This window comes from Molossus molossus, unplaced genomic scaffold (genome assembly GCF_014108415.1).
Source record: "Molossus molossus isolate mMolMol1 unplaced genomic scaffold, mMolMol1.p scaffold_m16_p_12, whole genome shotgun sequence".
In the NCBI taxonomy this organism is placed as follows: Eukaryota; Metazoa; Chordata; class Mammalia; order Chiroptera; family Molossidae; genus Molossus; species Molossus molossus.
The window spans coordinates 65,399,189-65,424,679 of record NW_023425347.1 but is presented as its reverse complement, the minus strand read 5'-3'; the positions used below and the strand labels follow the sequence as shown (position 1 = coordinate 65,424,679).

Below are 25,491 nucleotides of genomic sequence, written 5' to 3'. Positions count from 1 at the left end.
AAGTTCAATAAATATTTGTTGAGTGTTGTGAACACTTGTCACTCTGAGTGCCCCACATCTGAACCTTCTCCTTACATTAGGAGACTCCTTGAGTTTTGGTGTAAGGTAGAGCCTAATATAAAAGCAGAAAACACATGATGCTGTTTCCCCAGCCTCCCTTGCAGGTAAGCATGAGCATGTGTCCTCCAATCAGATACACTCACCTCAAACTTTGAATCAGGAGCTTGTTAGGAAAATTTCCTGGGGCCACAAGACCGAAGAAAGAGGCTGAGGACCCCAGCTTTACATCAAGAGCTTATTAAGGGTGGGAGAGGGGAGAGTTTATTAAGAAAACTTATATTTGAGGTGCATCTTGTAAGGCAGCAAGATGACATGGATATCCTCTATGCTGCATGGCAGGCACTAAAGAATTATATAGAACAGGGCAGGATATATAGGGGTACTAGAGTGAGACCTGCCCCAGATAAGGGGGAAATGCTTGCCTGGGGAAGGCAAGGGCCTATTCCAGGAACCAGTATTCCTGGGGCATAGGGGAGGGGGTCCATCAGACAGTCCCTGAAAAGCTAAGTTAGGAGAAGCAATCTGTTCTGGCCCAGATCTAACTGGGTCTAGCAGTGGTCACATCATGGACCATTCTCTCCTCCATAGCGCTGTTGACTCAGATGAGCAGGGGCCACAGAGAATCTATTCTGGTGGCAGAGTGGGAGCAGCAGAAGGCATGCCAAGTTTACAAGGGACAGTGCAGCATGTAGGATCCAGGGAGGGTAATGTCACTGGTCATGGCAGCAATGTCCTCACCAGACTGTTTGGTGGAATGATTTGAGGTGTGGGCTAGTTACTCTCTTGCAAGAGAGGTTACTGCCTCACCGCTCTTGCACCTGACTGTTTCTAAGTCTTCCCTGTGATTTTTGTGGAATTCTTAGTGCTCTTTTAATACTTATTTTTTTCGGCTGAAATCATTAAGAGTCCATTTCTGTTGCTTACTACTTAGAACCTCCTGTTAGGGGCTGAATTGTGTCCCCTCCATCATCCTCCAACAAAATTCATCTATTGAAGCCCTAACCCTTGGTTCCTCAGAATGTGACCGTATTTGGAGACAGGGCCTTTAAAGAGGTAAGTTAAAATGAGGCCGTTAAGATGGGCCTAATCCAATCTAACAGGTGTCCTTTTGAGAGGAAATTTAGATGCACAGAGAGACATCAGGGGCGCTTATGCATAGAGGAATAACCATGTGAAGACACAGCGAGAAAGTAGCCACCTGTAAGCCAAGGAGAGAGGCCTGAGGAGAAACCAAACCTGCAGACACCTTGATCTAGGACTTGTAGCCTCCAAAACTGTGAGAAAATAAATTTCTATTGTCTTAACCACCCACCCTATGGTATTTTGTTATGGCAGCCCTAGCAAACTAATATAAATCCTGGTTCATTTAGTGATTGATCAAATATTTTCTGGTCAGTCACAAAGCAGGCATTGGAATGGGATTACTATATGCAAATGAGCAAGACAAGAAGAAAGAGTCAAAATGCAAAGCCAAGCAGGACCCTAGGAAAGAATGAACTAGGAGGTGCAAAGCAGCAGGTAGGAAGGGAACCTGGAGGAATTGCCTAAAACCAATGAAAGTGTATATATGGGTCCCAAGACTGAGGGTCTCAGAAAGAACACCAAGTTTCTAATGGAGAGAAGCTGGACTCTGGAGGCAGAGGTCTAGGTTCAAAATCTTACCCCGTCACTTGCTTGATATGAAATTCTGAGCAAATTACTTAACCTTTCTGAGCCTTAGTTTTCTCACCTTTAGAATCAAAATGAAAATAAAACCTATCTAATGTAGTTGGTAGGATTAAATTAAGAATGGATATATAAAGCTGCCTAGCATCTAATAAATGTTAATCCTTTTCTTTTCCTCCCCCACCCCTTGGGCTAGGGGAAGAGAGAAGCAGACATCTAGTAAGGAGAAGACTGAAGATCTTCTTGGGCCAATGCACAATGTTCTGAGTGTGAGAGCTCAGATATGCTCTGGATAGGTGGTATGGGTGGCAAGAAGCTCCAATTTAGCAGGTGAATGTGGCAACCAAAGTCTAGGCAGCAAGTGATACTAATAAGAGCCTGATAGGCGGAACATTGTGGATCTGAGTTATCATTCTATTCACAACTGTATACCAGCCAGTGACTAAAATAAGGGGCAGGATTCATCCTGCATGCACTACCTGGGTTAGGATTAGCAGGCTGACAACCATGGGACAGGTATATTAAGTGAGAGAATTGCAACATACAGATGGACTCAGGGTTCACATCTGGCCTATCCAAAACTAGGTCTAATTCTCAGTTCTTCTGCTACTAGAAGTGAGGCAGCCTGACCCTACGTTGGTCAGGGTTAGCTCAGAAACTGAGCCTTCAGTTCTAGAGTAGTTATAACTTATTAGTGATTACTATGTGCCAGGATTTTCACATACCTTTTCTCTCAACCTCATAAGGGCCCTTGGAGGTGGGAACTATTATTTTTAAAAACACAAATTCTCACCCTGGCTGGTTGCTAAGTGGTTAGAGCATCGGCCTGCGGTCCAGAGACCCTGGTTAGGTTCCCGCTAAGGGCACATACCTCGGTTGTAGTTTGTCCACGGCCCTGGTTGGGTTGTGCAGGTGGCAGCCACTCAATGTGTCCCTTTCACGTCGATGTTTCTCTCTCTCTCCCTCTCACTCTATCTGAACAAAATATGGGAAAATGTCCTCAGGTGAGGATAAAAAAAACCACACAAATTCTTTTTCAGAAAAGGAAACTGAGTTTCAGAGATAATAGGCAACTTGTCCAAACCTATACAGTTAATAAGTGGTAGGGCCAGGAGTTTGACCAATTTAAAATCTTGCCGCTGCCCTGGCCAGTTCGGCTCAGCGGTTAGAGCATCGGCCTGCGGTCCTGAGAGACCCAGGTTCGGTTCCACTAAGGGCATGTACCTCGGTTGCAGTTTGTCCCCGGCCCTGGTTGGTCGTGCGGGTGGCAGCCACTCAATGTGTCCCTTTCACATCGATGTTTCTCTCTCTCTCTCTCTTCCTCTCTCTCCCTCCCACTCTATCTGAACAAAAAAAATGGAAAAAATGTCCTCGGATGAGGATAAAAAAATAAATTAAATTAAATAAAATCTTGCCGCTGAAGAAAAGAAGAGGTTTTAATTGTTGACAATGCAAAGAAATTTCTAAGGAGAAATTTTCTAATATCACAACAGATCCCTCAACAATAATACCTCCTAGTATCTCAAATTGGGGCCCAGCTTCAAACCTTTGATACTTCTAGCAGAAACCAATATAACAAGAGGGCAGCCCTGTGGAATATTTTCCACAGGAAACATCTGCCCAAATATTTCAAAGACTGCAGAGTATCCCAAGAGGGAGGGGAAAAGCTGAAGCCAATCACAACCATGGTGATAAGTCCAGGTACCAGGTGGACTGAAGCAGAGAGAAAACACAGGCTTCCTGCTTTCTGCTCCCTCTGGAAGCATGCTCTGGTAAAATAAACTCTTTCCAAGACTTAAGTTCCCAGGTTAGTGATCTGGTTTTCTTCTAATAAGGAAGTGAGCTGTCTCTCAATCAGGGAGTGGGGGAGAAGAAAATTATTGCAAATTACACTAAATATATAGGAAGGAAGGTTCAGGCATTTCATGTCTTTACATTCAAGAGACCTCTACTTTATTCTTGGAGTCAATCACAGCCCAGCCACAGGACAGACATTCTTTCTTTGAGTGTTTACAGAGAATCCATTTTAAAAGATTTTTAAAAATCCTTTTTTTGTTTAAAGAAAGTGACATAATAGAAAGAATTGAGTTCCTGCCAAGAAACTTTCTAAACCTTCTTTGGCTCAGATCGACAGCACTTTAAGGTCTTTCAATAAATCAAGTCACGGGCCCCAAATAGAAAATAGCTACCAGGAAAGAAAAAAATTTTTAATGGGATATTTTTTAGTTAAATTAGAGTCTGTAATTACTCTGAATGTATTATTCAGACTTATTGTTCTTTATATTTCTACTTCACATGAGATTAATGAGAACCACTCCCTACTTGACCATTGTAGGAGGTACCGAGAAGCCAATTGTATTAATTAATCCTGATCCTTCCTCTCCAAGGACTTCCAGTCTGTGGAGGAGATGGACTGGTACTTACAAGTGGTACAAGGGAGTGAACAAAAGGATGGGGAAAGTGGGAACGTCTAGGGTAGACTGAGCATACAGCACTGAGTTTATGGGTTCTAAAGTGGAATTTGGTAGAAGGGACAGACAGCTCTTCAGTCTTTTCCAATGATTAGGGAGAAAAATTCTCTTTCATCTGGTGATAGGAGATTGTCTGTTTTTTGTTTTTCTTCTCCTGTACCTTCTCTTCAGCCACTGCTATACAACCTATCTGCCAATTCATTCATTCAGTAAGCATTTACAATATGCTAGGCAATGTGCTAGACCCTTTATATACATTTTTTCTTTTTTTAAATTTATCTTTATTGTTGAAAGTTTTACAGATGTCTTCCCAATTTTCCCCTATTGACCCCTTCCATCCCGCTCCTGCCCCCACCCCCCACCCCAGGCCATCATTACACTATTGTCTGTGTTCATGGTTTATGCATATATGCATATAAATTCTTTGGTTAATCTCTTCCCCGACCCCTTCCCTATAAGATTCATCCATGTATGTTCCATACTTCCATGACACTGGATCTAATTTTGTTCATCAGTTTATTTTGTTCATTAGATTTCAACCCTCACAGAAACCCTGTGAGGATGGAACTATTGCTTCACTTGACCATTGAGAAACTAAAAGCAAGGAAGGTTTAAGCACATAGCTAGTAAATGGATCAGCTGACATTTGCCCTTTGTGTCTGAAAGCCTATCTCTCCACTATATTCAAAAACTAAGAGATTTCTTACAGATGAATTAGATAGGATCCCTGCCTCTGACCAACTCATAATTTAGTGGAGTATAAAGGTAAATAGTTTTAATTAATTCAGTCATTCAACAATATTTATTAAATGCCACTAATTATTAGTTGCTGTCACAAAGCAAAATCAGACATAGTTCCCTGCCTTCAAAGAACTTACAGTCTTTGGGAAAACAAACAAATACACATATAATATTACAATCCAGACAAATGACAATATAATGTAATGAATCCTCTAAGAAAAGACATTATAGCCCTGGACGGTTTGGCTCAGCGGTTAGAGAGTCGGCCTGCGGTCCTGAGAGACCCGGGTTCAGTTTCCGCTAAAGGCATGTACCTCGGTTGCAGTTTGTCCCTGGCCCTGGTTGGTCTTTCGGGTGGCAGCCACTCGATGTGTCCCTTTCACATCGATGTTTCTCTCTCTCTCTCTTCCTCCCACTCTATCTCAACAAAATGTTGAAAAATGTCCTCAGGTGAGGATTAAAAAAAAAAAAAAAGAAAAAGAAAAGACACTATAAGGCTTCAAGGAATAAGAGAGGATGTAAGTTTCCCTGGGATAAGAAGAGGGGACATGTTTGAATGGAAACTTGAAGAATGTGTAAAAATTTGCCATAAGAAACTTCTTCCAGTTGTTTCCAAATACACTATGCTATCTTGCCTCTGAACCTTTATACATGTAGTTCCTCTATAGACCTGTCCCCTGCTCCCCCTTCTTGACCTGCATAGCACCACACACCCTTCTGGTATCAGTTTCCATGACACTTTCTCCTAGAAGTATTTCTTCACATGCCCTTTCTCCATCCCACATCTCGACTGAGACTTACTACCATGGTTTCCCAAAGACCTGCATTCATATATAAAGGTTAGAGGGAGATAGACCTTTCGTTGATTATGTAAGGAGCAGTGAGAAGTTCAGTGTGATTGAAGCATAGTGTACACAGCTCAACCACAAAATATTTGTGGAATGAATTAACTGTAATTTCACCTAGCAAAGTAGGCTTTAATCAGATTATTAACTTACACCTCCATATATTTGAACTGCCTCCATCACACTTCTCTTGTCTCTACCCGATCTACTCATTGTTCAAAATGTTCCTTTGTCTTGAAATCCTTTCCCGACAACCCTCCTTTGTTTTTTCAGTCTGGGTCAGGTGCTCACTGCTCTGTTGTACCTTTCTGGGACCAGTGAGGTCAGGCAGAGAGGCTGCTCTCTGAATCAAAGCCCACCAATTGGAACCCCACATATTAAATCTGAGGGAACCTTCAATCATCCCTTCTCCCACAGGGAACTGGTTTCCCAGCCTTCGGTTCTTGTATGTTGCTGAAGCACCTACTCCATAGAAGACTTTGATGGGGAGGGCAGCAATGTAACCCCATGAACACCTGGACCTCTCCACTTGATGACTCATGGGCACCCCAAATTCAATTTGTCCAAAATCGAAATACTGGAAAGGGCTTAGTTTTTGGAATCAGACAAACTTGGGGTTTAGCTCTGCACTTTACTTGTTTGTTTGTTTTTATCCTCCCGGAAGACATTTTTTCCATTTTTTTGTTCAGGTAGAGTGGGAGGGAGAGAGAGAGAAAGAGAGAGAGAGAAACATCGATGTGAAAGGGACACATCGAGTGGCTGCCACCCGAAAGACCAACCAGGGCCAGGGACAAACTGCAACCGAGGTACCTGCCCTTAGCGGGAACCGAACCCGGGTCTCTTGGGACCGCGGGCCAATGTTCTAACCGCTGAGCCAAACCGGCCAGGGCTGCACTTTACTTGTTAAATGGACCTTGGGCAAGTTATTTAAAATCTCTAAACCTTTGTTTCTTTAACTGAGAGCCCAAAAGTTTTGGAATAGGGGAGTGTGGTGGTCTGGTGCCTGTTTTAGAAATATCCTTTCTGCAGCTGTGTGGGGGATGGGCAGGAGGGGAGAAACCAGAGGCAGTTCAGAGGCTGCTGAATAGAAGTGTTTCCAATTACCTCCGCCTGGGCGGGCCTCAGAAGCACACTCTCCACTGTGACCCCAGAGCCAACCTCATGCTGTTGCCTAGCAACTCACCTGCATCACCCAGGGATCTGAAGCTGGGGCCCCAATGAAGATGGGGAAATGACCAGTTTAATTACAAAAATCTCAGGGGAATCATGCATCAGGTCATTCCTCAAATACTGAGCTCCCTCCAAGTGCCTCACTCACATCAAGTGCCGGACACTGTGCTAGATACTGGGGATTTAGAGATGAATAAAATCCTGTCTCTTTCCTCAAGAAACTCATGATGTAACAGAATGGACAGATTTCTTCATTAATTAAGAAATATTTATTGAGTACCAATCAACAATAGAATGGATAGATGAGTTATAGCATATTCACATACTTTAATAGTACGTATACACTCAGCATGAGAATGAACAATCTACGTTTATACACATTTGAAATATTGATGAGTGAAACATATGATGAGTGAAAAAAGTCAGATAGAAAAGTGTACATTCTATATGATTCCATTTAGATAAAGCGCAAAAGTAATCTGTGCTCTCAGAAGTTAAGATTGGAGGTTTGGGAGGTAGTGCCTAGAAGGGGACATGAGGAGGGTTTCTGGAGTCCTTGAAATATTCTCTTTATAGATTTGGATGCAGGTTACATAGGTGTGTTTAGTTTGCCAAACTTTATCAAGACCGTGTGCTTACAATATATTAATTTTTTTGTATGTACATTTTTTTTTTTAATCCTCACCCGAGGACATTTTGCCATTTTTTTGTACAGATAGAGTGGGAGGGAGAGAGAGGAAGAGATAGAGAGAGAGAAACATCGATGTGAAGGGACACATCGAGTGGCTGCCACCGCACGACCAACCAGGGCCGGGGACAAACTGCAACCGAAGTACGTGCCCTTAGCGGGAACCGAACCCGGGTCTCTCCGGACCGCAGGCCAACGCTCTAACCGCTGAGCCAAACCGGCCAGGGCTGTATGTACATTTTTAATCAATAAAGTTTTTTAAAAAAGAAATCTTTATTGAATATCTACCATATACAAGGCATTGTGTGTTAGGCAAACAGAAAAGAAGAGAAATTTATAATATAGGGGTCTAAGGAGCAAGAGAAAGGACTCCCCATCAACTGTATCCCATTTGTGGCAAGGGGGCTGAAGCATGGCTTCCTGAAAGAAGGGATTTTGAATCAAGTGGGAATCTACCAGGCAGGAGATAGGAGGCAGGGCCTTTCAGGCATCAGAAACAAGAAGGAAGAGGCAGGAAATGAGGCTGAGGGGTTACATAGCACCCAAACTGTCAAGGGCCTGGGAATAACAATAAGGATAGCTAAATGTCTGTGGTGTGACAAGCATTTTTTGAAATACTTCACATTTAAATTTATTTAATCTGTCCGGCCAGTGTGGCTCGGAGGTTGAGTGTCGACCCATGCACCAGGAGGTCACCAGTTCGATTCCTGGTCAGGACACATGCCCAAGTTATAGGCCTGATCCCCAGTGTGGGGTATACAGGAGGTGGCCAATCAATGTTCTCTCTCATCGACGTTTCTATCTCTCTCCCTCACTTCCTCTGTCTCTAAAATCAATAAAGGATAAATAAATAAATAAATAAATAAATGTAATCTGCCAACTATATAATGAGAAGGTACTATTATTCCTATTTTACAGATGAGGAACTAGAGGCACTGTGGGTCAATTAACTTGCTTAAAATCCTGCAGAAAGTGACAGAACTAGGCAACACACCCAGGCAGCCAAATCCAGTGTGCCTGACCCTGCCCTATGCTGCCTAGGTCATTTAGTCACAGACTAAGTCACTGAAGGGCATTTAAACAGAGGAGAACCATGCTCAAATATTTGTATGACATAAGTTATTCTGGCTGCTCTGTGGAAAATTGCACTGGATTGGATGGGGCAAAAGTGGAGGCAGGGAGACCAAGGAGAAACACTCCAGGAGTCCAGGTGAGAGAAGCTGAGGCCTAAATGAGGATAGAGGACAAGGAGAAAAAGGGAGAGTTTTACAAGTCAATGACAGAACCTATCTGCTTTGCATTTGATACATATTGTTAGAAGTAAAATCCATGAGAGAGCAGATTATAGTATTTTATTTAATCTTTCCATCTCATGTGCAGAGTTGGGTTAAATGTAGTATTCCGTTGTCTTCTTTGGCCTTGAAGGCTGTCTCTTGTTTTATTTACTTATTTATTCCCTTTTACCCTCTTTCTTCTCCCCACCCCTACACGCAACTCTTTAATGTATAATGTATTGTGTAACTGTTTACACTGTTCTTGAAAAATGTGCATTTTCATATTGTGTGCACATATTATACATTTATGTAAATGGTGTTGGATTTGATGTATCTCATTTTGTATCTTATTTTTGCACACCATATTATATTTTTCAAGATCTATCCCTGTTGCTCTATGTATCTTTAGTTTGTTGTCTCTAACCACTCCCTAGGGTTATAGAATTGGATTGACAATACAATGCTGTAGAAAGTGCTCTACCATGGAGAGGACAGACTTCAGCTGTGACCTCTGCCTCTCTAACTTGTGGTGTGAACTCAGGCAAGTCCCTTCCCCCAGTTGTCTTAGCTTCCCCATTTGTAAAATCAGAGGTGCTTTCTACTGCTAATCTTCCACATAATCTCTCACGTTACACACAGAAAACTCCAGTTCAGAGAGTGAGGGTGACTTGATCAAGATCACACAACAGTTTTCAATAGGTAGTTCAATTCAATTTAGCCCACATTTACTGAGTGCCATGCATGGTGTTTAGTGCTTCATATACTTAAATAAGTAAGCCCTTCTGAGTCGCTCCTCCCATGGCCTTTAAACAGAGCTGTGTTAATTTTCCAAGAGCAGGTGCCGATGTAGCCTGTGAGCACCGGTCAGATGTCGTACGATGCCCTAAAGATATTAACAGGGCACAGGTTTAGATAGAATCTAAGGCAACACCTCTATGGCCTCATGCAGGCCCCAAAACATTCTTGGCCTCAAGAAAAAGAAAAAGGCCATAGCATTTACTAACAATAACTCTTCGGATATGGTAAGACAAAAAACCCTTATCTATCTGTATGCTAAATAATATCCATCAATAATCGCAGGATAAATAAAATTTTATATTCTTCTTCTAAAAAGTGTTTTGGTTACAGATATTATTGATTATTTAGTCTGTGCTAGACACCACTTTATATGTGTTATTTCATTTAATCTTCATTACAATCCCATGAAGTAGGAGGTACTATTAGAGTATCCCCCCCCCCCTTTTTTTTTGGTATGTGCCCCTAGCGGGAACTGAACCCAGGACTCTCTGGTCTGCAGACCAATGCTCCAACCACTAAGCCAAACCAGCCAGGGCTGAGTATCCCTATTTTAAAGATAAGGAAACAAGCCTAGCCAGTGTGGCTCAGTGGATTGGGTGTCATCCCATGGATTGAGAGGTCCCGGTTCAATTCACAGTCAGGGCACATGCCCAGGTGGAAGGCTCCATCCCCAGTGGGGGTGTGCAGGAAGTAGCTGATTGATGTTTCTCTCTCATATCAATGTTTCTCTCTCTCCCTTTCTCTCTCTCTCTAAAAAGTCAATAAAAACATATATATATTTAATCCTTACCTGAGGATATTTTTTCCACTTATTTTCAGACAGAATGGGAGGGGGACAGAGAGAGAAACATCGATGTGAGAGAGACACATTGATTGGTTGCCCCCCACAAGACCCCAACCAGGGCTGGGACTAAACCGAAACTGAGGTATGTGCCCTTGACCAGAATCGAACCTGCAACTCTGATACGAGGGCTGACGCTAGAACTGCTAAGTCAAACCGGCAATAAAAACATATTTTAAAAAAGAAAATAAAATAAAGATAAGGAAACAGAAGCAGAGAGAATTTTATTACTTGTCCTACGTCAGTGGATTTCAAGCATTTTGGATGCAAGCCATAGTAGAAACATACTTTATACTGTAATCTAGATCACACATACCTGTTTTACAATACTATACTAACCCCTTACAATATGGGACCTACTTTGTTATTTTCTATTCAATTCTTTGTTTTTTTTCTACCCCCATGCTGGTCTGAACAACTAAATTGATTCTATTACCTACTCATGGATTGCAACTCGCAGTTTGAGAAACAATGCCCTAGGTGACATTATGTACCACAATCCTAACAAAATTACACAAAATGTGAAGTCATCGTACTCTAATTTGAACTTTCATGTCCTGAGCACTTGCTCTATATCAGGTCCCATGCTGCATATTAAAGACACAAGTTTGAATCAGACATGGTCCTAAGCTCAAAGCACTCACAGACTCCTCAAGGAAACACACAGGAAAACACACAGGACACAGGTAGATAAGCAATGAAACATAGCAGTGGTTCATAATCGTGGCTGCACCTTAGAATCACCTGAAAGATATTTATTTACTTAACCTGTAGGATTTTTAAACATAGTTTAATTTTTTTTCTTTATTGATTTTAGAGAGAGAGGGAGAGAGAGATAGAAACATCAATGAGCGAGAACATCAATTGGTCTCCTCCTGCATGCCCCTCATTGGGGATTTGACCCACAACCTGGGCATATGCCTCAACCAGTGGGAACCGAACCTGCAACATTCAACTGAGCCACACCAGCCAGGCTAACCTGGAGGATTTTTAAAAACACTAATGTTGCCCTGGCTGGTTTGGCTTAGCAGCTGGAGCTTCAGCCCACAGACCAAAGAGTCTCGGGTTCGATTGTGGTCAAGGGCATGACCTCAGTTGCAGTTCAGTCCCCAGCCCTGGTTGGGGTCATGTAGGAGGTAACCAATCGATGTGTCTCTCTCACATCGATGTTTCTCTCTTTCTCTCTCCCACTCTTTCTGAAGATAAATGGAAAAATATCTTCGGGTGAGGATTAAAAAGGAAAAGAATAGGGGGCCCAGCCAGTATGGCTCAGTGGTTGAGTATTGACTCATGCACCAAGAGGTTGCTGGTTCAGTTCCTGGTCAGGGCACATATCCAGGGTGTGGGCCAAGTCCCCAGTGGGAGGCATGCTGGAGGGGCCAGTCAATGTTCTCTCTCATCGATGTTTCTAACTCTCTCCCTTCTTCTCTCTCTAAAAATAAAAATAAAAATAAAAAAAGAATAGGGGTACCTAACTACCTGAAGGTGTTCAGAAATGCTCAGAGAGAGAAGTTGGATTTCCTCTGGAAGCTGGCTTCTCTCATGGAAGTAGGATAGGAACTATAAGGATAAGGAAAACAGGAGCAGCAGCATAGGTAATAGCAAAGAGGCATGAAAATATTGTATTTTCTGTTTAATTCCATTTATTGGTGAACGGTAAATTGCTAAATCTAATGTTTAGTTCTTAGTCCTAATCTTACTAGATTTATCAGCAGCATTTACCCAGTTAATCGCTCTTCTTCTTGGAACAAATTTGTCACTTGGCCTCCACATACTATACTTTTTGGGTTCTTGTTCTTCCTTGGGCTACTGTTTTTCAGTTTCCTCTTCCTCTCATTTCCCTGATGTCTTCATTTCTCTTTGCTGAATATTGGAGTCCCAAGGGCTGTCCTTGGTTCTCTGGTCTATCTACATCCACTCTCCATCATCATCCAGTATCATGGCACTAAATACTAGGTATGCTGTCCACTCCCAAATATATATCTCTGACTAGACTTCTCCTCCAAGTTCACACTCATATAGCCAACCTAAGTTGAGATAGGAATAGTGTCTAGAGCAGCTTCCAGAGCTAACTGTTACATTTCCAGGAATTTTTTTAGCCTCTTGCTAAAAGCAGCCATTATTAAACATTAAATTATGTAAATTTAAAATAAAATAAATTATATTAAAAACAAAGGTAATATTCAAAATTCATCCCTTTCTAACTATTTTACTGTATATCATTTTCTATGTTCTTGAGGTTATTAACATCTATTCTAGTTGTATTTTGGAAATACTACATAATAGTGTGCTACTGTTACATCTTTCCCTAACTCCATGTTCAGTGACATCATATTGGTAACACTGAAACCAACCATGGTGAGAGTATTACATCACTGAAATTGGTAAATGCTACCAATCAGAGTTTGATTTATTATTTTGTTGATTGCCTACACTTAAGAAAGTGATGAAAAAAATATTAACAATGCAAATTAAATTTGGAGTGTATTAGGTCTGCAGGTATTTTATTGTGAATAACATAACAAAACTTGAGGAAATATTCCTCCAGTATTGGAAAACTACTATCCAAATCAGCAAAGTCACTTGACTAGTGAAGTTCCAAAATATGTCTTTATTGTTTCACTTTCATCTTACTATTAATGTAAATGAAAATATCAACCAACATTTATCTTGGAACTACACTAGTTTTTTCAGCAATTGCAACCATTAGTTGGCTACAGATAGCTTGGCAAAAATCAATTAAAGCATTCTGTGAGCCCTGGCCAGTTTGGCTCAGCGGTTAGAGCGTCGGCCTGCGGTCCCGAGAGACCCGGGTTTGGTTCCCGCTAAGGGCACGTACTTCGGTTGCAGTTTGTCCCTGGCCCTGGTTGGTCGTGCGGGTGGCAGCCACTCGATGTGTCCCTTCACGTCGATGTTTCTCACTCTCTCTCTCTTCCTCTCTCTCCCTCCCATTCTATCTGTACAAAAAAATGGAAAAATATCCTCGGGTGAGGATAAAAAAAAAAAAAAAAAAAAGCATTCTGTGAGAATAAATTGGTCATGTGGAATTTACAATAAGGAATTGTGTATATTTTATTATTTTTGTGAATGGTGTCCTATGCATCATTTACATCAGTAAACTTTATTATATTTTTCACTTTTTTTTAATCCTCACCCAAGGATATTTTTTCCTGTTATCTTCAGATAGAGTGGGAGAGAGAGAGAGAAAGAAACATTGACATTTAGAGACATATCAATTGGTTGCCTCCCTCACCAGGACCAAACTGCAACCGAGGTACATGCCCTTGACTGTAATCGAACCCGCAACTCTTTGGTCCACGGGCTGATGCTCTAACCACTGAACAACTGGCCAGGGCAGTAAACTTCATTATAAATTTATATGGGTACACACTCACACATTTTTTCCCCCTAGAGAACCAGATGTTAAACATTTACCAGCACAGCATTGCTAATACACAACTCAAACTTAACATGTCCAAGACTGAACTCGTGATTTCCCATACCAAACCAGTTGCTCCTGCAGGTGTCTTCATCTTAATAAACAGCAGCTTCATTCTTCCAGTTACTCTAGCCAAAACTCTTAAAGTTATCTGTGACTCTTTCATACCCACATCCAACCCATCAGGAAATCCTTTTGCCTCTACTTTCAAAATATATTCAGGCTCTGACACTTCATACTACCTCTACTGCCATCACTTTGGTCTAAGCCTACATGTCCCCTCATATGGACTACTACAATAGCCTTCTGACTGGTTTTCATATTTCAATACTGCAGTTAAAATATAAATTAGAAATGTCATTCCCCTGCTTAAAACTCTTCAATGGCTTCCCATCTCACTCAGAGTCCAAACCAATCTTTACAACGGCTTATAAGATCCCACAGTATCTGTTCCCCATCCTGTTACCTCTCTAACCTCATCTCTTGCTATTTTTCCATTCACTCACTCCACTTCATCTACACCAACCTCTTTGCTGTTCTCCAAAAACATCATGCATGCTCTTGCCTCAGGACATTTGTACTTGCTGTTTCCTCTACCTGGAATGTTCTTCTTCGTTTTCCCCACTGTTTGCTCTCTCTCTTCTGGTCTTTGCTCAAATGACATTTTCTCAGTGAGACTTGTGATCATTTGAATTAAAGTTGCAATCCCTCCCCACCCCACCACCACATTCTCTATCCCTCTCCCCTACTTATCACCTACTGTACTATAAGTTTCATACTATACATGTCAATTACTATTCTCCCCCCCAACTAGAATGTAAAATCAAGAAATTTTTATCTATCTTATTAACTATATATTCCTAGATCTTAGACTAGTGTCTTGTACATAGTAGGTGCTTGACTATTTGTTGAATGAACAAAGCATTAATAAGTATTCTAAATGCCCATAAAAAGCTTCTCTGAGCTTATTATGAGAAAGACAATTATGAGGTATCCAGAAGAGTCCTCTACCCTTTCAGGTGCTCAGCTGAGAAGTGCATGCATTTGTCTGTGCCTGTGGGTCTCCCACTTGTGTAGATAGACCACCTGGGAATAGCTGTGCTCTTTCACAAACCAAAACTTCATAGTGAACTGAAAATAAGATGACAAAATATACACTGTGGGCTAAAATCACAGCATCTCATATCAGACTCTAGCATAGACAACTAATAAAAGTCACCAGAAAGTCTAAGAAAAATGAATATTTACTGAGTAGTTAGTGTACACTAGAGGGACACAAAGATGATTCAGATATAGACCTGCCTGCCCGTAAAGAGCTCACAGTCTGGTGGCCATGGAAACAGACAACTATATCATATTATTATCAGCCCACTAACAGGAAAATGTACTAGACACAAAGCAACAGAGAGGAGGGAGTGATTAAGTGTAGTAGCAGAGGGGGGTGCTATCTGAGCTAAGTTCCAAAGCATGAATAAGGGAGGAGGAAAGGGCCCAGAAGAGATTTACAAGTGAGAAATATTTCACCAACTTTTTTTTTTTCCTGCTTAGTAGAAATGCCTACCTATCTGGATTTTAATGGGAAATAGCTCAGCTAAGTTTGCAAAGCTCAGAGTTGTGTGAAGCAGAATTTGAGAATCCCTGGTTATTGGGACATGCAAGGAAAGGCTGAGTGAAAGGGGCAGATGGCAGGAAGGGAGAGAAACCACTTCACAGGGGCAAAGCAGAGAAGATGGGACCATTTAATACCATAGGACCCATCAAAGGCTCAAGGTTCCAAGAAAGAAGAGGGAAGAAGAGTAGAAACGGCAGGGACACTTTATTTCTGCCTTGGCTATTGTCTAAAGTATGCCTTTTCTTGTTTTCCATCTCTCCTGATAATGTTTTCTGCTCCTAAGTAGAGAGACCACCTTGATAGTGCAGAAAGTTCCCATGTCTGACTCTAAAGGCCTGGGTTTCAGTCTTATTAACTGTATGATCTTATGCCCAGTTTTAAAACCTTTGCTTGCCACAGCCTAGAGAGTAAAATCAAACTCCTTGACTTGGCACTCAAGACCTTTCTCCATCTGGCCCCTGATGACCCCTCCAACCTCTTCTGTCCTATAACCCTTCTCACCCCAAATAGCCAAGCACTTCTCTTGAGCTCTGTGCTTTCACAGACACTGCTGCCTCAGGCTGACATCTTTGTCCCCTTCCTCATTCCCAAACTGGAGAATTCTCATTCCTTTCTGAAGACATCACTCTAGGGTTATTATCTCCAAGAGGCTTTTCCTGACTATTAGGTTAGCAACTACCTCTGGGCCTCAGAACCCCAGATCTTCCTCTACCCCAGCATCTGGAGCACATCTGCTCTTGCTGCTTCCTATCTACTCTCTACAGAACAGCCAGAGTAATCTCTCTATAACACAAGACTCACTGCTATTCCCCCACTTAAAAAAAAGAACCTTCATTCCTTAGCTTAAAGACAATAATCTTTACTATAGCCTACCAGGTTTTGTATGACCTCATCCCTGCCTGCTCTACACCTCCTCCTCTCACTCTTTGCTCTCTCTGCTCCAGCTGAACTCCAGTCTTTGTTTCTCAAAGCATCATGTTTTCTCTCTCCTCAGGACTTCTACATTTTTAACCTGGCTAATTTCTACTCATTCTTTAGAGGTCAGCTCAAACCTTCCTTCTTCTGGGATCTCCTTGTGCCTCATCCCTATCCCCAAGACTAGTTTAGTTGGTACTTACCACAATAGCAATTTTAGACCTATTTATGAATTATTCAATACTTGTGCCTCCCCCAACCCCCCCCCCCCCACACACACACACACATACACTCTCTTGTTCACCACTGCATAAGAGGCACCTACAGGAGAACCTGGTGTAGAACAGATGCTCAAGAAATTATTTGTTAAATGACTGTAGGAATGCTTAGTTAGCTCTTATAACATTACACAAAATCCCTAGTTTACCTGGCTTCTCTCATGGCAACCTGTGAGCTCCTGGGCAACTAGTACAGTGTCAGCACCCAGCACCATAGTTGGCATTTAGTGGGGTTCAGTAGGGGTTTTCTGAGTGTGGGAGTCACTATGATGTGCTGCCCAAACCCCCCATCAGTGAAAACTTAAGACACCAGTGCTGTTGGTGGAAAGCCCTTAACTGTCAGCCCCTCCATGGACAGGGCCACCTTGGCTCCTGTCACACCTCTTCCCAGATGACCCACATCCAATGACTGATGAAGGCAAGGATATAAAAACCTGGCCAATTTAGTTTATCTGGGGACAACTCTGATGGGCCATTCCAGCTTGAGTCCCTGTGGAGTCAGCCAAAACTATCCTTGGGCCTGCATGGAGCTCTGGACTTCTGCCCACTCCTACCCCCACCTTTCCTTTCCATGCATGTTGATTCCCAGGGTGTTTCCTCAGAAACATCCTGCACTGCAATCTCATCTCAGAATGGGCTTCCCAGGAACCCAACCTGCAACAGGCCTTCCATTTTCTCTTCCCCTTCTCCCTGCCATCTCTTTCAGGAGCCATTCATTCATTCATTCATTCATTCACTTAAAGCTTGTAGGGACTATTCAGCTGACAAAGTGTTACACATCCATTTTTCTATATCTCCCATTCTACACAATCTACCTGCTACAAGAAGGCAGGCTAGCTCCACTGAACAGATGGAGAAACTGAGCCCCAGAAAGGTGGAATGACAAGCTAAAGGCTTATGTGCTCATTAGAAGCTAGCTCTCAAATCCAGATTTTCGCTTCCTTTCCCTATCAAATCGCTGCATCCTAGAACAAAAGAGAGAGAACCTCAGTGAACTGAATTCTGGTCTTGATGGTCAAAATCTTGGAATCATGGCTTTGGGGTCCAGGAAGGCGCGCGGAGTCCAACGCTCCCGCAGTAAGGATGGGGAAACTGAGGTCTAGAGCCTGACTGCACCGCTCACGGAGAACGAGAAGGGGGCGCGTCCTGCCTCGCTGGCCGCGGCTGGGTGGTGCTGGAGCCGCCTCCTCCCGCCCCCACGCTGGGTCACCCCCCACCCCCACCCCCCGCCATCAGTCTTTGCCCTCGCAACTCGGCCACCTTGGGAACAAGTCATGGTGGCTGCACTGGTGTCGGCGTGGCTGCTCCTGGCGGTCGTGGCCTGCGCACAGCGGGAGCAGGACTTCTACAACTTCAAGGCTGTCAACATCCGGGGCAAGTTGGTGTCGCTGGAGAAGTACCGCGGTTCGGTGAGTGTACGCCCGCGGGGCCTCGGCGCCGCCCTGGCAGGGCCTGATGGGGGCGCCCCGCGGCCCTGTAGCCTGCTGGGTGTGGCTGCGATGGCGCTCCGGCTGCCCGGTGACACTGCTCTGGCTCCCTGCCCCCACCCGGGCATTCCTCCTAGGGCGCGACGCCCCCAGATCCTTCTCGGGGGTCTGTCCTGCGACTACGTGGCACGGCCCTGGCACACAGTGAAACCCGAGAAACTCTCACAGTCGGCTCTGGTTTCCCTGCCGCCAACTTTGAGCAGTGGGTCCGGAACTCTCCCAGAGGATGAATGCCTCAGCTCAGCCTTTGTCACGCAAGGGTGGAAAAGTAACCCTAGCATCCTGCAGCTTTTGTTTCTCCCAACCCCAGTTTCTGAGTCTGCAACTGGGGGAATTAATGATATTGAGTTGAATGAGAACACTGTAGAAATGAATGTGGAGTGCAGAGGGAGTGCACAGGTACCTTACACAAATCCTCCAGGGAGGACACTAAGGCCCAGAGAAGGAAGATGTATTTGTACAGGGTCACACAGCGCTAGAAATCACAGAGCCTGGAGGAGAACCATTCATCCATCCTTGGGTGTACTCCAGGCAAACTCCTAAGATGGCCTCTCAGGATGAAATATAAGAGCCATCCAGGCTAACTGCTACCTCCTTACCAAGAGGGCATCTCAGCTCAGAGCGGACTGCAAAAAGGAAGTTTGTGGGGTGAATCTTTGAAACAAGAGTGAGTTTTATCAAGATCAAGAAGATCATTCCAGGCAGAGAACTGTCCATGTCAAGGCTACAAAGCAAACACCAAGAAGCATGATGGAGGGGGTGGTGGTGGTGATGGTGACTTCAAGCAGTTGCACTTGAAAGGGGTATAAAGCATGAGGCTGAGAATGGTGGAAGATGAGGCTGAAGAGTGTAGGGAGGCACCAAGAGGGGCCATGAACACTATGTTTATAGGCCTAGATGTTGCACTGTGTGAAAGTCCACTTGCCAAATGAGGCTGTGGTGTGGGAAGGGTGGGGAGTTGGTCTCTGATGGACAGGCGGGCCCATTGTCCAGATTTGGATGGAACACACAGAAATGGCTATTAGCATTCTTCTCCAGGAAGCAAAGTCATTTTTAGTGAAAAAAGTACTCTCTAAGCCTTTAAATTCTGGGGAAATAATCCTTGTCCTGATTGTCCTCCAAGGTATTGTGAATTTCAAATGAGATGACAGTGTGGAAGGACTTGGTAGAGTGCTCTTTACCTGTGTTTGGTGGGCCCCAGCAGGAGCTACATCCAGAACTCAGAGCAAAGAGCCAATAATAAGAGTGGGGCCCATTCCCATTCAGGCCTCTCCTTCCCTCTAGTGCAGCAGGACCACAGAGCCCCAGGTTTAGCACTTGACCAGCTCTGCTACTCAATTCATTATTTCTTATTGAGCACCTGCTGTATACAAAGGTACTAGGCCAGCCCTGGGGATACAGTGGTGAACAAAACAGACAAGTTTCTACTTTAATAGAGCCTATATGAGGTGAGAGGAGAAAGAAAAAAAAAAGAAACAGAAAAATGAACAAGGTAATTCCTAATAGTAATAAGTGCTATGACAAGAATAGAACAAAGTCTATTTGTTTGTTTTCAGAAATAATAAGACATCCAGGATGTGAGGAACAGAAATCCTGGAGAAAAGTGACTCAGAGAAGTAATCCCAGAATTCTGAGTGTTTCAATACTCTATCTAGGTCATTGATAAATGCATGGGAGCAAGAGGCCAAGAAATCAATTAGAATGAAACTGAAAAAAAAAAAAAAAGTCACAGAGCTAGTAAGTGCTTGAGTTAGAATTCAAACCCAGGCAGTACAGCTCCAGAGCCCATACCCTTAAACACCAGGTTAAGAGGGGAACTAGCAACAGCCAGTCAAGGAGAGCTATGAATGATGCTGAGTTAACCCCAAACTAGGTCTGCCACTTGGGCAATATGGTCATTTACTCAGCTCCAAATAGTTATTAACTCATTATGTATATTTCATCATAATTTTTTTAATTGAAAAAAACATTTACCGGCTCCCTTTACATGTTTGGCACTGGGTCCAGCCCTAGAGATATAGCTATAAGCAAGACTATAATTTATGCTCTCAGGCTAACTGGGAAGACAGTCATTTAGACTAGTGTTGAGTATGAATGAATGGGTGACCATTTGGGAATATGCTTGCCTGCAGTGTGAGGTTATGTACATGTAGGCCTCTGTGTGTGTGTGTGCGTGTGTGTATGTGTGTGTATGGTTTGTTTGTTTGCTTGCTACACAAATTATGTGTATTTGGATGTGTCTGTTTGAGCCACTTTAAAGATAAGTTGTTTGGTTTCAAGCATGGAACTAGAAGTAGGATTTCCTTCCTTCTAAGAGTGAGCAGACACACAAGATGCACACAAGGTTAAAAATAAGCAATTTTTAATGCTCTCAATGCCCAGGGATCCAGCAGAGAAGAAAGAGGAAGACCCCTATTAGGGAAGGAAGTTAAAGATCCCAGTTTCTCATTACCACAGGCAGAATATGGCATCTGCTGATGCAAATGGGGGAGGTTGTTCTAATAGCCTATGGCTCCAGAGAACAAGTTGTTTCTCATCTGATGGAGGCAGAGTGAAGGAGTTACAGCTCAGTGGTTCTCTTTGTGTAGCCAACTGGGGGTAATTTTCCTCCCTAGGGGATATTTAGCAATGTGTGGAGACATTTTTGATTCTCAAGACTAGGCATCTAGTGGATAAAGGCCAGGGATGCTGCTAAACATCCTACAATGAACAGAATAGCCCCCCTCACATCAAAGAATATCCAGCCCAAAATGTCTAATCTGAGCAGTTTGTGCCTATGCATGTCCAGTGCCCCAGGTTGCCCCTGGGAAATGGCCCTCTTTATGGAGCCAGCTGGTATAATCCTGGCTCTTCTAAAAAAGGTGGCCAGAGAAATAGGGCTGGGCAGCCCAGACACAAGGTAAGATTTAAAATCCTTTAATAATATATAACTAAAAGCTAAAAACAGCATTGGTGCCAGAATTCTAATTGCAGTATTATAATTAAGTTCCACCAGCCAGCTTTATATTTATCACCTAAAGGCACAAAATAAATTCATAAACAAATTTATATATATATATATACATACATTTATAAAAACAAATAAAATATACGATGATAATAAATTTAAGGTTGAGTCTAGTGATAGAAGAAAGCGGTATTTGTTTGCTGGAGTGAGAGAGGTAAAAAGAGATTCCTCTAGGGACCTTGTGATCCTTTTATCAGGAAAATCCATATCTGGTAAATTTCCAAAAATATATAGAGTACTCTTACAACTCAACAAAAGGAAGACAAAGAACCCAATTTAAAAAATGGGCAGAGGACTTAATAGACACCTGTCCAAACAGGACATACAAATGGCCAAGAGACATATGAAAAAATGCTCAGCGTCACTAGCCATGAGAGAGATGCAAATTAAAACAACCATAAGGTATCACCTCACACCTGCCAGAATGGCTGCCAGTCAACAAATCATCAAACAAGTGCTGGCAAGGATGTGAAGAAAAGGGGACTTTAGTACACTGCTGGTGGGAATGCAGACTGGGGCAGCCACTATGGAAAACAATATGGTGTTCCCTCAAAAACTTAAAAATGGAACTGCCATTTGACCCAGTGATCCCACTTCTAGGAATATATTCCAAGAAGCCTGAAACACCAATCAGAAAGAATATATGTACCCCTATGTTCATAGCAGCACTATTTACAATTGCTAAGATCTGGAAACAACCCAGTGTCTGTCCATCAATAGATGAGTTGATAAAAAAGCTGTGGTACATATACACAATGGAATACTATGCAGCTGTAAGAAAGAAAGATCTCTTATCCTTTGAGATGACATGGAGGGACCTGGAGAGTATTATGTTGAGCAAAATAAGCCAATCAGAGAAAGACAAATATCACATGATCTCACTTATTTGTGGAACATAATGAACAAAATAAGCGGATGAACAAAATAGACCCAGAGACATAGAAGTGGGGTTCAGACTTACAAACCTCAGAGGAGGGGGGTGAGGGGGAGATAAACCAAAGAATTTATATGTATATATGCATAACCAATGGACATAGACAACAATGCTGTGAGCGGGGGGAGGGGATCGGGAGTAGGGTGTCAATGGGGGAAAAAGAAGAAATATCTGTAACAAAAATTAATTAATTAATTAATTAAATTAAAAAAAAAAGAAAACCCATGTCTATCAATGTAGCCACGCAGATGACTGTGTATGTGTGCACACTTAATTCATTCAGCATGCACTTTCTTTTCCATATGTCAGGCCCTGGAGTGAAGTGGACATAGCTCCTGCCCTCAGTGGGTTCACATTCTAGAAGGGAGACTGACACGTGTGCAGACAAATAACTGTGATGAGTGCTAGCTGACGGAGCCAGAAATTGAACCCGGTCGACCTTTCTACTCCCCCACATAACCTCTTGATGTGAGCTCCCCAGTGTCTATGCCTCTCTCTGATTGTGCTGTGTGTTTGTGGGCATGTATGATGTGTGCTAATGTATCTTTGTATCATGGGGCATATGCATACCCAATTGTGACTGTTGCGTGCTTATTCTCCTGAATGTTCATGTATGTGTATGCACACATATCTGTAAATCCTGTGTGTTTGATTTCATTTGTGCCTGTGTGCATATGTTTGTGTATATATACACATTTACATGTGTACATTGTGTTCTTGTATGTATGAGAAAGATCATTACTTATAGGGGAGAGTCACACATGTGGGCATGTCAGGATGTGTACAAGCGTATGCCTCTTCACTGGGCCGTGCATGTCTGGATTTTGTTTTTACTATCCAGGTGTCCCTGGTGGTGAACGTGGCCAGCGAGTGTGGCTTCACAGATCAGCACTACCGGGCCCTGCAGCAGCTACAGCGGGACCTGGGGCCCCACCACTTCAATGTGCTTGCCTTCCCCTGCAACCAGTTTGGCCAACAGGAACCCGACAGCAACAAGGAGATCGAGAGTTTTGCCCGCCGCACCTACAGTGTCTCTTTCCCCATGTTTAGCAAGGTCGCAGTGACCGGCACTGGTGCCCACCCTGCCTTCAAGTACCTGACCCGTGAGTCTTGATTCTTCCCCTCACCTTCCCTCAGCTGGCTGAGGGCAGTGGCTCCCTGGGCAGCAGAAGTCACTGGCTAGCTGAGTGACCTGGGGCCCTTTCCAGACTCCTCCCCCAGATGGGTTGATGGTCTATTCCAGCACTAATCTTTGAGGGTGAGCTTGAGGGGTATTCCTGCCTAAGAATATCATCACCCTGCTGCCTTTCAGCTCTCCCGCAGAGTCAATCTTGCAGACATCTCTGGGCTTTTGTGTTTTTGTCAATGTGAATTAGTTAGACTTACGCTGGAGAAACTGAGGTGCTGACAGAGTCAAAATCTATTCGTCAGTGGAGAGAAACCTGGGATAAAATACCATATCTCAATATTTAGAAATAGACCCCTTCTCCAGCCCTAGAAGCCTCAGAGCCAAAGAATGGGGTCATGGGCCACACTTGTCATTATGATCCTGTTTCCTCCTTGGGGCCTCTCTCCTCCAGGGGCTCCATTTTTGCCTCTCCCACTCCCTGCTTCTGGTTGCCTTCATATTCCCTCACCACCCCCCACCAACCCTTTCACCTGGAGAAATAAATGAGAAACAACAGTGTAGCAAACAAAAGGTCCCTTACTGAGGCAGATTGGAATTTTGCTCTGTGGGTCAATCCTAATATTTACTTTTTTTCCCCCTGTGTGTTTTTATTAGTTCCTTCCCAGTTACCATAGTTATAGATCAAACCTGGCCCTGTTTTGGAAGCACCTGGGGAGCTCTTAAAAGTGCATTAGCCTGAAACCTACTGAAGCAGGGCCCACGAATCTGTTTATTTTATGCACCCCTCACCACCACCACCATGATTCAGATGAAACCAGTCCAAGAACATTTGGAAACCATTTAGATTTCATTAGAGAACAGTGTGTGGACTATTCAGTAGTTTGGGATCATTAATAAAGGAAGACCTAACACTGCTTTATCGAAGCGCTTCACAGAATCCTAGAGCAGTAGTTCTCAACCTTGGCACCACATCAGAATCTCCTGGAGAGCTTCTGAAAAATACTGATGCCTGAATCTTGCCCCCAGAGATTCTCATTTAAATGGTTTCGGAGGGTGGACTGGCCATCAGGATTTTAAAACTCTCCAGTTAATTCTAATTAATAGAACCACTGACAGTGGAATTCCAGGAGAGGGTACACAGGGAAGCACACTTTCCCCTCCTTTTTCCTTTTGCTCTAGAAACTTCTGGAAAGGAGCCCACTTGGAACTTCTGGAAGTACCTAGTGGCCCCGGATGGGAAGGTGGCAGGGGCTTGGGACCCAACTGTGTCAGTGGAGGAGATCAAACCCCAGATCACAGCGCTTGTGAGGAAGCTCATATTGAAGAAGCGAGAAGACTTATAACCATGTTCCCTCCTCTCCCACTGTCACCACCCCCACCTTCCATGGGTGACCAAAGAAAACTCAAATGGTGCTTCAGAAGGAGAGACCATGACTCTCCTTTGTCCACTCTTATCTCACCTATCACTCCTGTGTGGGAAAAATTCTAGTATTTTGATTATTTGAATCTTAGAGCAACCTAAAGGAACTCCTGGCCAGTGACGGCTCCTGACCAATGAATCACCAGTCAATAAGAACTTCTAGCCCATGAAAACATGTGGCAAATAGATGTATATCAAGCAGTAATCTCCTACTTATTAAGAACTTTATAAAACTGGGCCAATTTCTACCTCACAGGGCTGTTGTGAGGATTAATAAACAACCTAGAGCAGTACCAGCTCAATAGGAGGCATTCAATAAATGTGTTGGTTTTTTTTTGCATATAAACAAAAAAATAACTTGTGATAAATGAAAACTTGCACCCAACATGAATTACAAAAGTAATGTAAATTCATTGTAAGATAATGTAAGACGTCATGATAAAATGAAAATGTACCCCTCATTTTCTATACTCTCACTCCCTGGAGGTAAACATTGTTAATAATTTGGTACAAAGGCTTCCAAGCCTTTTTACCAAGCCAATCATTAGGATTCGAGAATTCACTGACCAAAAGTACACTACTATAACAAACAGTCAAACAATATGAATAGATAACTCACAGAACATAGATGGATAATAAGGATATGAAAAGATAGTCAACTTTGCCCTGCACGGTTTGGCTTAGTAGTTAGAGCACTGGCCCATGGACCAATGAGTC

The 25,491-nt window shown here is 43.0% G+C and overlaps 1 protein-coding gene across 1 annotated transcript; it reads left to right on the top strand.

Annotated features, from left to right (window-relative positions):
- Positions 1–625: 625 nt before the first annotated feature.
- Positions 626–25,077, top strand: GPX7 (glutathione peroxidase 7). Its single transcript, XM_036256796.1, is given in 5 exon segments — positions 626–764; positions 17,901–18,021; positions 18,023–18,206; positions 23,067–23,328; positions 24,534–25,077. Coding segments are annotated over 5 exon segments (870 nt in total). The 3' UTR covers positions 24,698–25,077.
- The last annotated feature ends 414 nt before the right edge of the window (positions 25,078–25,491 follow it).